Source organism: Syngnathus typhle, linkage group LG14 (genome assembly GCF_033458585.1).
Source record: "Syngnathus typhle isolate RoL2023-S1 ecotype Sweden linkage group LG14, RoL_Styp_1.0, whole genome shotgun sequence".
NCBI classification, from domain to species: Eukaryota; Metazoa; Chordata; class Actinopteri; order Syngnathiformes; family Syngnathidae; genus Syngnathus; species Syngnathus typhle.
This window is the reverse complement of record NC_083751.1, coordinates 4,612,580-4,627,963: the sequence shown is the minus strand read 5'-3', so window position 1 is coordinate 4,627,963 and position 15,384 is coordinate 4,612,580. Positions and strand designations below refer to the sequence as shown.

The 15,384-nt window shown below is 45.2% G+C and overlaps 1 protein-coding gene and 1 long non-coding RNA gene across 2 annotated transcripts; one reads left to right on the top strand and one right to left on the bottom strand.

Moving 5' to 3' along the window:
- Positions 1-834: 834 nt before the first annotated feature.
- On the bottom strand, positions 835-14,897 carry ell (elongation factor RNA polymerase II). Its single transcript, XM_061296342.1, has 12 exons — positions 14,605-14,897; positions 10,304-10,348; positions 7,684-7,805; positions 6,727-6,890; positions 6,301-6,551; positions 6,107-6,231; positions 4,963-5,044; positions 4,268-4,847; positions 3,743-3,806; positions 3,496-3,667; positions 3,367-3,411; positions 835-2,776 (listed from the first exon to the last, which is right to left on the bottom strand). The coding sequence occupies exons 1-12, from the start codon at positions 14,737-14,739 to the stop codon at positions 2,672-2,674; spliced, it is 1,890 nt and encodes a 629-aa protein (XP_061152326.1). The 5' UTR covers positions 14,740-14,897; the 3' UTR covers positions 835-2,671.
- LOC133166444 (uncharacterized) lies at positions 6,888-9,397 on the top strand. The gene is made up of 3 exons (XR_009717804.1): positions 6,888-7,238; positions 7,344-7,497; positions 8,627-9,397. It is a non-coding gene; the product is annotated as an uncharacterized LOC133166444 (long non-coding RNA).
- Positions 14,898-15,384: the final 487 nt, after the last annotated feature.

The window sequence follows — 15,384 nt, the reverse complement described above, 5'->3', positions numbered from 1 at the left end:
GGGGGGGGGGGGGATCATTCCAGCGGTTTCCATACGAGTAGAAAAATGTCAGCATATACTGTATGGGGGAGGCATGGCAGGGGGTGCCACGACGAACCCACTGACCGCATCCCTCCTCCCTCACCCGAGTTGTGCAGCATGAGGCCAACTTTGGGGTGCAAGCCAGTAGCAGCATAAAACGAGACTCACGCCAAGTGGAGCAACGGCGGCCTTGTGGAATTCTGAAATCCTTCCACGCAGTGTCAGATTACACCTCAAGTCTCTTGCTGGCTTTGGTGCAATGCCAGGGGATCCTCACTCAGTCACGTGATGCATTTAAGAGCCTTGTAAAAAGAAGTATGGAGTACATTAAAAGAAAAAGCGCCCCCCTGCTGAATATGGTGTAATCAATGTGTGTAATGTGCCTTGAAATGTTGCTGACAGGGAAGCATACAAAGTGTGGTGTGGAAAAAAAGATTTGGCTTGAGTTTGCTGCTTTCTAGTACAAAAACAAAACTTGTCTGAAACTGAGCCAAGCTGGTTGAAAGGAGGAGTGTGCTGCCACCAAGTGGCAAAGATGTTTCACATCACATTAAATATGAACATTTCTGGGAATACTTTTGGTAAATATGTTTTACTCCAAGTTTTGAATCATGAAATTCAAGATAAAGTAAAACTACTCACCCGTTTGAAGACGTTTGACAGACAAGTAATAAGAAGTCACCATATATTCTATTTCCTGGGGGGGAAAAGCTTCAAAATGAGTGAAACCAAATTAATGCCATTTTCTGTCACACACACTCTTAAGCAGGTCGCACAATCAGAGAGCAATAATGCGGTTGGGAATTTGATCGATTAGGATTTGAAATAATTTTTATTGAAACAAGATTTTTCATTTCAGTCCCAGTCCCTTATGGTTTTCAAAAAAGCGTGCTTTGGGTTTTAAGCGCTGACATTTCCAGACTCATCTGCCTCCCGAGTCCCTCACCCCCTCCTTTTTTTGCTTATCAGCGAGACAAGAGAAGGTGAGGAAAAAGAAAATGTATACACAACAGGCCATTTTGGCACAATCACTCCTGCCTGGCTGAATTTTCATTGAGACCAGGGCAGGTCAGTCTGCAAACAGAAAGAGTGCTGTAAATTCTCACATGAGGAAAGCACTGAAGGGAGGAGAAAAAAAATGTTCCTTACACAAGTTCAATTGATCACATTGGAGCGGAGCTTGGATCTCAATCTGCTCCAGTACCCCCCCCCCCCCCCGAAAAAAAATTCACTTGGACAAAAATAAGTAAAACAAACACCCTCACAGATAACAGCAGGGTGATGGAGGAAAGTGCTGATTTGTCATCTTCACATAAAGCAGGGGATGTTTTTTCCTATCATGGGCCATTTTTGGGTGGCTGTATTAAATCTACGACAAAATAAGTGAGCATTTCATCAAAGTCCTTCCAGATTTTTTTTGTCATTTTGCTTCACACAAGGGCTTCAGGTTTCCCGCCCCTAACGCAAAGGTTGTCTGACATCAAGTTTTGGGGGGGCAAAGGCAAAAAGCGGTAGCGGGGCAAAGGTCTGTTGCGGAGGAGGATGGCTTCGTGTTAACAGTCGTGCGGACGCAACGTGATTGGAAATGAAGATACTTAAACGTACGATTGAGATGATATATATATGCTCTTCACAAAAAAAGCTTCCGAGTTGAACCTAAAACACACTACCTTAACAACGGAACCTCAATTGACCTTTGAACTTCAACGCATGTCAGCTGTTTCAGTACTTTTTGATTGTACAATACGTTTTGTTCAAAAAACGAATGTGGCCACTGAGTTTTAGAGTGTCATTACCAGGTTTCAATAAAGATACACTGGAGGAGTCACAGAAAGGCATCAAAGTGAAAATATGTGGGAGAACAGAAGATTGTGCAAAAAGTACTGGAACAGTGACACACTGTGATTCAACACTTGTAAAGTGAGTTTTAGGTTCACCCTGAAATTCCTCCAAAAATCCATCGCTTCAGGAGAGTATTTTTGGGTTAAATGCTTGTTTTAGGCAATTTCTTAAGAAGGTTTCACCCATTTGTAACTTGGATCAGATGCTTTGTTTTGGCCACCAAAAGCTTTAAAGCGCTTGTGGAACTTAAGACTTGTGAAAACTCCATCGACATGTGTGGGCTCTCTTTAAAGAGAGATGAAGGGCAAAAAGGCAGCTTCTGAATAAAATACTGGCTGACGTTCAAAATGAGGAGAGATGGCCTGGCCTTGAGAAAGCTCCGATATTCCCCGTCATTTTGCGGCTGTGAAAATAAATACATCTCGATATATATAAGGCGGGGAAGACTGTTTCTTTTGATTTTCCTAACTTGAAACAAACATTTGGCCTGCGCTTCCAAGTCTCAAAAGCAGGACAGACATCTCCTTGGAAAGAAATGTTTGTTTTTTTAATTCCCTGATTCTTTAATATCTCACTGGAAGAAAGGAAAGACCAAAAAAAAAAAAACAAAAGCCTTACGAGGGCCGGCAGGGACATCTTCCGCAACGAAAAGAGAGGACAAAGATTCCGCGTCCTTGTTCGAGTCCTCACGTGAGCCTTTGGCCTAAATGAGAGCATCTTTGTCCAAATGCAAAAAAATATATATATTCCAGAGGCGTCAATCTCCCTCCCCAACCCCTTTTCCTCATCCAAATAAGTACTTTTACTTTCAGAGTTGCTGTTGATCGTATTCGCTGATGACTTTTTTGATATGTGCCAGTTTGTTGTGCAGATATTCACAGCGGTTCTTCTCTTGGCTATAGTGTGGATTGATCTGCAAGGGACAGAGAGGGACAAGTCAAAACAAATGTCGACATACCGTGGCACCTTGCGATATGAACTTCATTCATTCTGTAACCACACTCCTAACACAAAACACTCAAATAGTCTTTCCTTATGGAAATGAACCAACTTAATCATTATTCAGCTTCCTACAGTACTTTCTATATTTGATAAAAACACACAATCGCTTAAAAATGAAGTTACCACGTTCTGCTGTGTGTGTATGTGCGTCTTGGCCGCCTGGGGGCAGTATAATACAGACAGCTTCACAGCTCCACAGGAAGCTGAGGTACTGTTGCTCTTCACACAGGATGAAGAATATATTGGCCTGTGAGAATTGTGCTACTATCTGCCTCCATGTGTTGCTTCACCACAAGTGTTATCACACCTTGAATCTGATACTATTTGTCACAGTCCGTTTATGGTATTTCGCATTGTGTGGTAGCATTAAGCGGAATCGGGACGCTCATAGGTAAGTTATGTGGTTGCTTTAAAGAAATTCAAATCACAATAATAACTTTACGTTTAGTTCCACTGAAATATCAACTCGGAGTGACATCTTTTGGGAAAAGGTTGACTTACCTTTTTAATGTTATGATACTCTTGGAGTATCTGATTGTGGATCGTCTGCAAAGGACACAATAACACTTTTTTTTTAAAAAATATTGGCGCTACACAAAGATATTTGATGCCTCCGAAGAGAAACGTTACCTTGTACTTGTCTGTGCCTTGCTGCAATTTCTTCAGCTCATTGTCCAGCTCAGTGAAGTGCCTGGTGATGCTTTCGATGCGAGCGTGCAAACCGCGGTACTCGGTGTACTCCGAATTGAAGTCGTTTTTATACCTCTGACGCTGCTCTGGAGATGTGATCACTGTGTATTTCCTAAGAGAGGATTTAAGTTCAAAAGGTTCCACCAACAAATGTGGAGGGGGAAACAAAACACGTCAAAGTACTTACAATAAGTAGTCGGCCACCTCCGGTGACGATGAAATACTGGTACTATTGCACATCCCATTCAGAGCTGAAACACAACCCCAAAAATATTGTAGGAATTTAACTGGTAACTCCATAACAAGCGCATTCACGTAGTATTCCAGACTCCTTTGGAAAAACAGTACCAAACCACATGGATGAAGGTGAACAAGAAGAAGTCTCTGTGAAATCAGTGAGTCACGCACTTTTGAAAAAGATGACTCACTCAAGTGATGACTAATGAAGCAAAAGATGAGAGTCTGACTCGCTTTTTTGTCCCTCGTGCTACTTTCGAAATAAATGATGTAAATACATTATGTTATGAGACCAAATCATGAATGGATTTTGCGCCGCAGCCCGTAATGACTCACACCCTGCGCAAATGAAAGAGTTATTGTTATTTGTCAAACGGGACTCTATTACCACCATTAGAATAGTGGAATTAATGATCTTTGGCTCAAAACAAATGAGAGGAGAAAAGGATCCAGGATGAGAAGACTTGCGACTCACTTGTGCTTTTGAGTGGAATACTGTTGCTTTTGAGGTTTTCTGGGCTCATCTCACAGGTTCTGTCAGGCTCAGGCACTGAGTGTGGGCTCTTCCTCTCTTCTTCTGGACCTCTGGCTCGCTCTTTGTCTTTCTTCTCCTTGTCTTTATGCTTCTTGGATTTCTTCTTAGGCTTTTTGCTGCCGGTGGCCGCCGACTCGGCGCGGGGGGGCGGAGCGGGAGGCGCGGCGACAGGCGGTGGCGCCGCCGCCGAAGGAAGCGTAGGCGCTTGGCCGAGCCGCTCCGCCGTGGTTTCCTGGACGTCGCAGTCTTTGCCGTTATGGCTGGAGTCGTTGCTGACGTCTGACAACGCTTCAAATGGTCGCGGGATATCCAGCATGGAGAGCGGCTGGGAGCCGGACGACGGGGCGCCGTCCGACAGGTGAGCGCCGAGTCCCGGCTGCGCTCCGCCTGCCTCCCCCCCTTTGCCGTTGGATGAGTTGAGCTTGCCATTAATAGGACTGGGTGCAGCTTTGCTGGCAAGATGCGATATCCTCGGCTTCTTATTGGCGAGGGGGTCGATGAAGTCTGTAGCGGGACGTTTCTGGCAAACAAAAGTAACACAGTATTAACAACAGACATTTGTGTTTTCGGGTAAATGTCCAAAATGACATCATCACGGCATTACGAAAAGTCTTGGGTGTGTTTTGTGTTTTCACCTGAGACGGTGAGCTGCTGGCTAACTCCTTGGGCGGGCTCTCTGGAGGAGGAGCGGCACTGTTCTGAGACTGGCACTGCTTCCTGAAAGAACAAACACATTCATTTCCAATAAGTGACACATCATATTTCCACCGCAGTGATGCAGATGGGCTGCGACTGGTCCGACAAGAGCTGCCAAATTGTGCAAGCGCACGACTGAAGTCAAGCTTTTGTACTTTTTGCACACAAACATAACGGAGTAAATGAGCCACAGTTGATAATCAGCAGGGGGGGGGGGTCGGGGGTGGGGTACACTTGGACGCACAAAATGTTTGTGTGTCTCTACTAGGGGCCGGAATACTGTAGAGGGAGTCGAACCTTGGACTACTGCAGAGATCAGCATGTGCTAGAACTCGGTTGCATCACGTGCAGTATAGTCAAGTAGCTGTGTACACCAAAACAAACAATCAACGCTGCTCGTTTTTTTCATTTATTTCCCTCCATAAATTATCTTGCAACTATGACATGAATGGAAAATAAATCCACACAATAATTACATGGGAAAGAAATGGTTTGAACAGATCAAACGTCGACAAGAGGGTGCCTTGTTATCGGTGACCGGTATCGACCGCATTCGCAGTATTTCGATACTTTGAAACAAGGAAACGCTCCGAGATCATTTTCATGCTTCATTGAGCCGTTTGCTGCCTGATCTATATTAATAGCCAACTGGAGGCTAGCATTTCCTTGCTAGCAGATCGCAAGGAACCAGATTTTTTTCCACCGGGAAGGAAGCCAACAGCTCATGATGTCGATAAACATAATTCATCGTTCCAATGGCAACATGTCACAAGTCATTCATCAGAGGCAACTCAGACAATAGCTGCTTTATAAACATCCATCATTAAAAATGATTATCGAGACCGTGACTGCGTAAGCTGGGACATTCAGTTGCCACCTGCTACACAATAGCCTCGATTTTTAAAGGACAGGGGTTTGCTCGCAAGCACGAGTTCTGACTAGAATGTCTGCGTGACGGCACATCTGATAACGTCGCTCAAAACAGATTCAAATCGGCTTCCGGCGACTTGTATGTCTTAACGGGAAGGGCAATCATGAGAATTGCAATAGTGTGACTATATTCAGAAAAACACAAATCCTCACCTAAACAAGATTCTCTTGAGAAGCTGCTGGTCTCCTTCCGTGTATCCGGGCCACTCTTTGTGAACTTCCTTATATAAAAAGTCTTTTAACGCGAGGGTGTTATCTTTGCCATTCAAGTTTGCCACCTATCGGGTGAAAAGGAGATCAGTGGTAAGGAATAATGTCAGCAAGTTACAGCAGCCGGCGCACGTGACCTGTTGCAGGTGGCTGTCCATGGCGTCTTTGTCGGACTGCAAGAGGCCGTCTTTCTGCAACCTGAGGAGCAGCTCGGGCTTCTTGTAAGGCTTGAGGGCCAGCAGGTGGACCAGGCGCTCTCGGAGCGGCCGGTGCTGAGTGCTTGCTTTCTTGACCGCGCTGCTGGAGATGATGACGGGCCGTGAGGTCCTGCGCGAGGGGGCCACGTCGGACAGGGTCGATGCCGGTTTCCGGATCTGAACCCTTTTGCCTGAAAAGAGGCATCATAATTAGTGTCATAAACATCTGAAACTGTGGTCGTCTCAGCTTGGGAGGTTGCAGCACGCGCAATTTCCTCTTTTACCTCCCCCCATGCATTTGGATATTTTCATTTTTTAATGATGCGTTTTGTTTTCCTGGCAACTTTCTTAAGGCACGCCGCTCACCGACATATCTGCCGCCGGGCTTGATGACAATGGCGCCCCTGCTGCGCGTCTCCTCCTCGACCTGGGCCATGCTTTCTCTGGCCTTCTGGTAAGAATCGTCCGTGGCACATACGGTAATCTTGTCTTGGATGGCGCCCAAACAGTCCAGCTGAATGCTACCCTCGCTGCCAAAACAAAGAAGGAGAGACCGTGAGAGAGGAAGAACAGGGTGGGGTGACTCAAAGACTCAGTCGGGGGAAAAAGTGTGGCGTGTTATTACAGACAAAGCATTTCAATAAACAACATGTTTTATTTGGTGATGGTTTGAGTCTTTTAACATGCACCCATTACTTTCCCAATTAGCTGTGGCTTTCTCCACACGAACACACCGAATGCCTTTCCGTCGGACCGCTTCCCTTTTTTGACAGTTTGGCAGCGAAGGACATGCGGCGGCATCTCGAGGCCATTTGACTCGGCGAGCCGATCAGGATGCACTCGGAGATGTGGTTGAACTCCACGTGACCGGCTTTGCTGTGAGAGTTTCGACACTCGCCGTCTCCGTTCTGGTTTCTGGCTTCTGTTCCAGTTTCATCTGATTCAGTCAGCGCTTTTATTTTTCCTTCCTTTCTTCTGCGCAGCGGGACGGCAATGAGACGTGCCGATGTGCTTTGGTACCAGAAGTGTCAAGGATGCTTGACCGCATACAACTGGAGGTCAATTTCTGGGAGGAAAGATCTTTCTGACTTCCAGGGATGCAGCAAATCGGAGTTTGGTATGGATGTGGTTGATATAGTAAGTCTACACACCCCTGTGCAAATTAATCGGTGGAAGAAACGATAGAAGAATGCCTTCTTATTCACAAATATGGCGTCGCTAAAACTGATTCACAAATCCCAAAAGTGCGAGCGAGTTGAGATATGTTTTATGATGTTGTGGTTGCAACCGAGCAAGGCCGCGAGAGAGCGTGTTGGCCCTCACCTGCTGATGTACTGCTGGATGCAGTCGAAGCTGCCCTGCGGGTTATCTCTGCCCACGTTGGACAGGTAGAAAGTGAACGTGTGCAGTTCATTGGAATTCTCGGACCGTGGTATTGAAATTTTCTGCAGGGGGAGGAAAAGGAGAGAAAAAAAAAAAGGAACGGAAGAAACGTCCTTGTGAAATAAACAAAATGAAAACATTTTGGGATGTTTAACTTGACAACCTGGCGTCGGCATGAAACAAGCGTCGGACTGAAAGGACCAAGGGGAATAAAAACACTTATGGCAGGCCTTTTTTTTTCCGAATTCAAAATAATTGAAAACCTATGCTAACTCCATAGCGTGGGAATGCATGTCATATTTGTTCTTTTCCATCTCATTACAATTAAAACACGTCATTGTTTGAATTTGAAATAACTATAAGATCCGCCCCGGGGGCCCGTGGCAAATATGCTCCAGGATTCTTCTTACTGAAAAAACATGGAGAGCCTCTAAAAGCTCCACAACTGCTTTTCATTCTCCACTTTTCTGAAACCATCAACGATTGAAGGTCTTTCTCTATTTCACACAAATAAAGAAGCTTTCACAACACCTCGACCATTTTTGCCATAATGCTTTCCCAATTTTCTTCTCATAGCTTGTGGACCGGGGGGGGGGGGGGGGGGGGCGGTAAAATGAATAAAAAAATGAGCAAAGACTGAAGCAAGAACTTTCTGATGGCGACAAGTCCATTGCGTACGGTACATTGCTCATCCCCCCACGGTGTCGAAGGCATCGGCTCTGTTTACCGAAGGGCTTGACGTGTGTGAAGGCTGCAGGTGGCCCACTATAAATACATGTCCTTTATTTCCAGTCCGTTTCTTTCGCTCCACTCTAGCCTCGCATGAAACGCACTTGTTACTCCAAAGAATTGCTTTTCAATGAGCTTTTTCTTTTTCCTATAGGGCTTTTCAAGAACCCAAAGACGCTTACAGGGAACAAGGCAAAGACATACATGAGGGTGGGGGGGGGGACGTGGAGGCTTTATTGACTAACGCGTTCTTTACAATGAACACAAGGTAAAGATTCAACCGAAGGACAACGGCTGAGAAATATCCCGTTTGCTTCGCTGATCGACCAAACAAACGAGGCCCATCGAGTGCAAAGACATAAACCGCCCAGGTTTGTTTGTAATTTAGGGTTATTGGCAGCGGGTGAGTGTCGGTTGGCGGCGATTGCGGCTATACATTACAGAGATATCAAATGTAATGTTGCAATTTGAGTCGGGAGGACTCAGAAGCCAGAGGGGATGGACGTGAGCGGGATTGTGATGCGGGGAGGCGTAGCCACAGAGGGACTGACGCACTCCACTGGGTGACTCACTTTGAAGAATGAGTGGAGAGCGAGGCTCCCCCACACCAAATGGCTCCCAGGTCCAAACATGCGTACAATTTGTCAGTGTGATGGTCGCAATGGAGTCGGTGCCTAACAGACAAGTTGGAATGCACTGCACTCTGAAAATGGAATAAGAGTGCCAAGTTGTTGCGGAGGCCAATTGAGGAGTGGTTGATGGATGATGGTTAATGAAAGAAGAAATGCACCAATACCGAGACTAGAATCGCTACCGGTATCATGAAACTGGTGGCCATAGCCATGTCTGCTGCTTTAAGGCAAACAAGGACAGCAACACTTAGCTATGAATTATGCTCTGCAAAAAAAACTAAAACAATAAAGTCCACTTCCAGTAGAAGGAGTCACTTTATTCAGTGGTTAAAACCCACTTGTGTATCTACCAGGCTCTGTTTTTATCAATTCTGATTTAGTACAGCGCTACGAGTCAAATGCACTTAAAGTGGTTCGCCTCGCTGCGAGCAGAAAACAGACGAGGTGAAGTATTAAGACCAAATGAGACAGCATATCCTGCCGACAAACAATACCCTGTTTATAGCTTTGGCTACTGGCACGAGTGGATTTAAACAGGCTGTCCAAACACCACCTCCTGCTTTGTCCTGCCTGCAAGTCTGCTCATCTTTTCATTCTGCTTGGCATCAAGAAAACAATACCTCTTTTCAGGATGGACTCATTAGAAAACAGACAAATCCAAAGCCGCCGAGACGACCAAAGAGACACACAAGTGGAGCGACAATGGACGCCCGTGCGGACAAAAGGTCGGATGGGGTAAACTGCCGCTGCGACCGATGGCCGAGTGAACCTCAACATGTTCCCGGAAAAGCGACAAAGCTTTACTGAAATGTGAAGTGAGATTCGTTGCAGCCTTATCAACTGGTTTACCCGAATTATTTTTTTAATTCTTGCCTTCCCCATCGTGACGCGTGCGCTCGTTCAAGCGCTTGAAATGGTGTCACCAAAGCATCTGCTGTGTCATTTCGCCACTTTCAAACTCGCACCCAACGTTCTGGCCTCAGCAGCGACACATTTTTCCAAACGGGGTGAGTCTGTCGCATCTGATGTATTAATAAGCGACGAAATCCAATCACAAACAAGCGGCAAAGCATCTGATGCGTACATATGACAAACGTGACCCATGAGAAGTTCACAGGAAAAAAAAAAAATCACCAAGCTAAGCTAGAAGAGCCAAAACTTTCACACAAATAAACAAATGTGTGGCTGGCATGACTTACCCCTTGGTTTCCATTAAATGTGATCAATGGTTGTGATGACCGGACCTAAAATAAGAGAAGAAAAAGAACAAATGTCATCAATTTGTACAATTCACCCAACACATTTTTTTTTTTTTTTTTTAAACTAACATCATCAATTCACTAAATTCAAATGGGCAAGTCATATTTGGATGTAGACGATAACATCTACGAGCTGTCGTCAATAATCAATAGCGAGCCGAGCGTAACGTAGGCAAGCAAGTGTGCTATTATTTTGTTCTTGCGACACATGACTGATGATTGGGGTTCTTCACGCAGACAATAGTGGGAGCCAACCGCTGACATGATCCGAATGCTTTCAACCACACTCGCAGCAGAATACACACAGTCTAGCCCGCTAGTGACACGCAATCATTTGTCACCATTACCAGCAAGGGAGAAGGGCGGAAAAAAAGAAGAAAGATTTTCTGCTCTCTTTGTGCGGCGTGTCGAGATGGAAATTTGCCGAGGTTTTTTGCTTAATCACAACCCAGATTAAAAGAAGAAAATGGAACTAATTTGGTGTGATGCATTAACATGACCTAGTTAGCATTGACATTATAAAAAAATAATAATAATCACAGTTTTTATTTTGATGTCAATGCCAATTAAAACGGCATTCTTTGCAGAAAAACGGAGAAATTTGACTCATATTCCGGCAAAGAGTGAGGACACGCACGCACACACCATAAAGAGGAAGTCAAATGAGCTGCTGCCCCTCCCACACGGTTCAACCCGAAGTTCAGGCGAGGTCAAGTCAATCACGCTTTGTACTCTGGCATACGTAGCATTCACTCTCGCTTTTCTCAAGCCTATAATCAACTTGATTTCATCTTCAATCGGCTTTTTTTTCTCCCCCCGGAATGTATAGTTGACCAATCGAGGTCACGAGCGACAAAAGCGGTAACGGTAGTCACGAGTTGTTGTGACTTTTCGACTTGTCACTCGAATCGGATCAATCAATTGACTTTGAATTGTTCAAAATGACTCGGAGGTGTCATGAAGTCTTTTCAGAGCTTCTACTGGCTGTCATTTGCATTTGAGAAGAAAACAAAAGAAATTGTAAGTGGCTGCAAATCCTGCCCTGACATTCCTGACAGACTAAGTGAAGCTGGTTCTGCAAACTCCACAGGCCATGTGACAGCTACTTGCTCAGAAAGCACCTTGCTCGCATAATTCGCTGCGCGATTAATTCACTTAAGGTCAAACATTTGATGGAAAGTGGTGAAATTATGAATTTAGGGAAATAACACGTCTCTGCAATTTTTTTTTTAAAAGAGCAACAGTTTTGTTCCAAACTCCACTGCTTTTTCGTGGATACAGTAGAAAACCAGGACTGAAAGGAATTGTAATTTCATCGATTATTTTTGTGTAGTCGATGAATTGGATCAGAATTTTTTTCTAAAAATCAATATTGATTAATTAAGTAATCGATTAATCGCTGCACTTCTATATAAAACAGTTTTGGGGGGGGGCAATTGCGGCCATTTTTTTTCTGGCAAAAGAGCAGTTCACTTTCTTGAGCCGAGCACAGTGCAAACATCAAGAACCTATCCAGGAACACCGACCGGGCCTTTCATGGAGCCGCCCTCCTAGGTCAAGCCTCAACGCCGCTGCCGCACCACTTTTAGCAGTCCAGACTCCAGCCCCCTCCCGGCTGCGCAAACATAGTGCTACCATCAGCCCGTTCGTTTGAATAGGCTGCTGACATGCCACTATTTTGTGGGACCTGATCCCAGAATGTTCCACAGAGCTAAGCTTGGGGACAGAGTACAGGTCTGGACCGCCGGATCGATGACAAGGCCGCCAGCTAGAAGCAGTAGCAAAAGCTTTAACAGAGATGGGCCGACATGTACCGTGTTGCTGGTACAGAAGTGTTATATTTAACACCCGATGCTCGCATCCATCTCCTGCCTTGTTCTGTTGACGGCGATGCCCAACAAACATTTTATACATCATCATCTTTTGCTGTGACTCCAAATATGAAAACACTGAAGAAATTCACTCTTTTGGGCATCTATCTGTTTCTCTATTCTCCTTCGCCAATAAAAAAGACAAAATCTTTAAGACAAGTCTGGCCATTGATTGTTTCATTAGTACTTCCCTAATGAGTGACAGAAGATCATTCACGTGACATGAGCTTACCTGCGTGTGCATAAACTCGCTCTGCTGGCAGAGCGCAGGGCTTTAAAAGCATGCCCGAGGCAACGCGTGCACGTACGCGCCGCCGCTTTGGTGTTGTGGGTCAAAGAGTGTGGCTGGCTGGCGTGACACCCGGGGGTGGGGGTGACGCGATCGCCGGTTGCCACACGAGCGAGGACTACTGTGACATTTCCAGTCGTATTTGGCCCCAGCGGGTAGGGTCATTCCTCTCGCTCGCCCTGTCCCATGATCAGCTGAAACTGGAGAGTCAGCATTCCTTAAATAACCATCGCAGTGGCACATGCTAACCCGCTTCGAGCTACCGACCAAAGCTCATCGCCGCTGCCACGCACATCGAGCCTATTGTCTGGATATAAACATCTGCAAATAGGTGAACTTGCAAGTGGGAGGTTCCGATATACACAGATTCAACAACATGGTCATTTTCAAGTGCGTACATACCTGAATAAAATGCCAGAAAACTGTAAAACTTCAAATCGGCATGCCAGGCCGGTAGTTCAGACTAAACTTTCCGTCTTTTGAATGAATACCTTTGTTCTGGGCGTATGTTTTTAGTAAATTATCTGACTCCGCTGCCCCATTTTACACTGCCTGTAAACTCAAAGCTGCTATTTGCCTGACGTAAAAGCTCAGCTGGCAATTTTCCACCTTCTAAGGTAGAATCGAGGGCATAGCAAGAGGTGGAAGGGATCATTTGCTGCTGCTGCTGCCGTAATGAGAGCACAACCAGCTGACAGTCACGTCTCAAACAGGAAGCATCAAAACACTCCGGGCTCGTCTCACTGCTTGACGGCTGCCGTTTCACATTGGACGACATCGTAAACAATCCCCCAACCCTCCATAATGCTACTGGACAGGATCACTACATGAATGGTTTACATTGTAAAAAAAAAAAACAGTCACTTTAACACAAGCAAGCTTAAAACAAATAAAATACCACCATGACAATACTGCAAAAATGGTTTTGAAATGTTTCTACCTCCCCCCCCCCCAAAAAGATACACAAAAACAATGCCGCACACAAATATTCACTCCAATGAAAATATCAGGACTGTATTTCAAAACTAAACTACAACCAGGAAGGTAATCAGTCGCCACAATTCATTGTTGGTGCTTATCAGCTGTCAGTGGCGCTGTACACAAACATTGCATGAGAAGATAAGGCCTACTTCTCCTGACCAGCTAGGTTTTCCCTGTCAAATATTTATAGAGGCTGAAATGTTAGAAGGCAATCCTCTGGGCAAGTCGTAGAAGCTTCAGCATGGCAGAGCTATTTGCACAAATCAAAGCGGTAGCATCAAACTCATTTTTTGTTGAGGGCCACATCTTACTTATGCTTTCTTTCAGTTGACCATCATGACTAGGACAACCAACTTTTTAAGACCTCCTCCTAACAAATACTAACGGAATCTTAATTTGTCCATTCGGAATAACTTCAACGTGTTTTTTTTTTATAGTTTTTAAACTACAAATTTTTGTTTGCTGGAGAGGAGGGTTTGGAACGGATTAATGGCAGTTCAATTCATTTCACTGGGGAGGTTTGATTTGAGATGAGTGATGTGAGTTACGAGGGTGGTCATGGAACCAATTCAACTCATAAATCAGAACACCACTATATAATAGTTTTATTTTTAATACGATACCACTGATGGTGTGGCCACTTGCTGGCTGCTTCACCAGACTGTTTTGACAGCTTAACAAACTTTCTGGAAACAAGTTTGGAGTGAAATATGATATTTCTCAAGCTAGCCAGGGAGGGGAAATAACCCCCCAATAAAATAAAGTGAAATAAAATATGAAACTTGAGTGTCCAGTGTCAATTTCAGACTCAAGTCTGGCTGTTGCTGGTTAAAAAAAAAGCTAGCTGCCACATTCAAGTCAAGCGGCTCAGTAGGAGAACCGTGGGGCCGCTAAACTCCCTTGGCGTGGCCGCCTGTCGGGGCTCAAGAGGGGGGTTAGCAAGTTGGAGTGGACCGACCCATTCCCACCGTCCACATTCGGGCTTTACTAGCACCACCGCCGCCTGTCACAGCACCGCGGACACACTTCCAAAAAACCCCCCTCCCTGCCTCACCTCAACCCGAATTGTCTCGCTTCGCCGGGGCCGGCGGTGCTCTTACCTTGCCGCCCCGGTAACCCTCGAAGGCCTTCAGCGCGCTGTCAGTGAGTTTGACGTGGAAGACGGAGACATTGCTGCCGTTGCTCACTCTTCCACAGGACAGCCCGTAGCTCCGCTCCTCTTTCAGCGCCGCCATCTTGGCTGCCGTTCCCACCGCCGCCGCTACACACACACGCACACACAAGCATAGACGCGCACGCTCGGGGCACGCGCGCACTTGTGCCGTAAACGGATAATTCCCGTTTCATTAGAATTGGCTAGTCAAATACTGTCGTCACGCGATGACGTCACGACAGCACTTTTTTTTTAAATTGACACGCCCACCTATGAGCACGTCAAATTGAGATAACAAATTAAAAGAAGGGACAAAATACTTATCTAGTGATAGTTTTTAAATATTTAAAAGGATTTAGAGGGGGGGGGGAAAGCGACCTACAGCAATTACAAAAATCTGTCAAACAAACCCTCACTCTGTTTCATGTGTAAAAAAAAGATTACGGTAAACAGCACCGAGTTGAAAAACACGTTCAGGCAGGCTCGATTTATGTGTGAGAGGTATTAGATCATGTTTCCGTCATAATTAGGCAAATGTGTATTACACAAACGACTCAAACCTGCATATGAGCACGTAAAACCCTTAAGACTTTTCTTTAAGGGCCATATAAATACATTCGATTTGACTAAAATACACAAGTGGTCAAGCCTGAAAGCTATTTTTTCCTATTGATTTAAAAATTAAAAAAAATACCAATAATTTGGAGCCATGTCTATTAGAATGGTG

Bases quoted from the DNA above. Each gene is read 5' to 3' on its own strand.
- ell (XM_061296342.1), bottom strand. From the start codon at position 14,739: ATGGCGGCGCTGAAAGAGGAGCGGAGCTACGGGCTGTCCTGTGGAAGA. The intron at 6,232-6,300 runs GTCACGTGCGCC...TTCACCCGATAG, and splicing joins TGGACAGCCACCTGCAACAG to GTGGCAAACTTGAATGGCAA. The intron at 3,807-4,267 runs GTGAGTCGCAAG...GTTGTGTTTCAG, and splicing joins TATTCCACTCAAAAGCACAA to CTCTGAATGGGATGTGCAAT.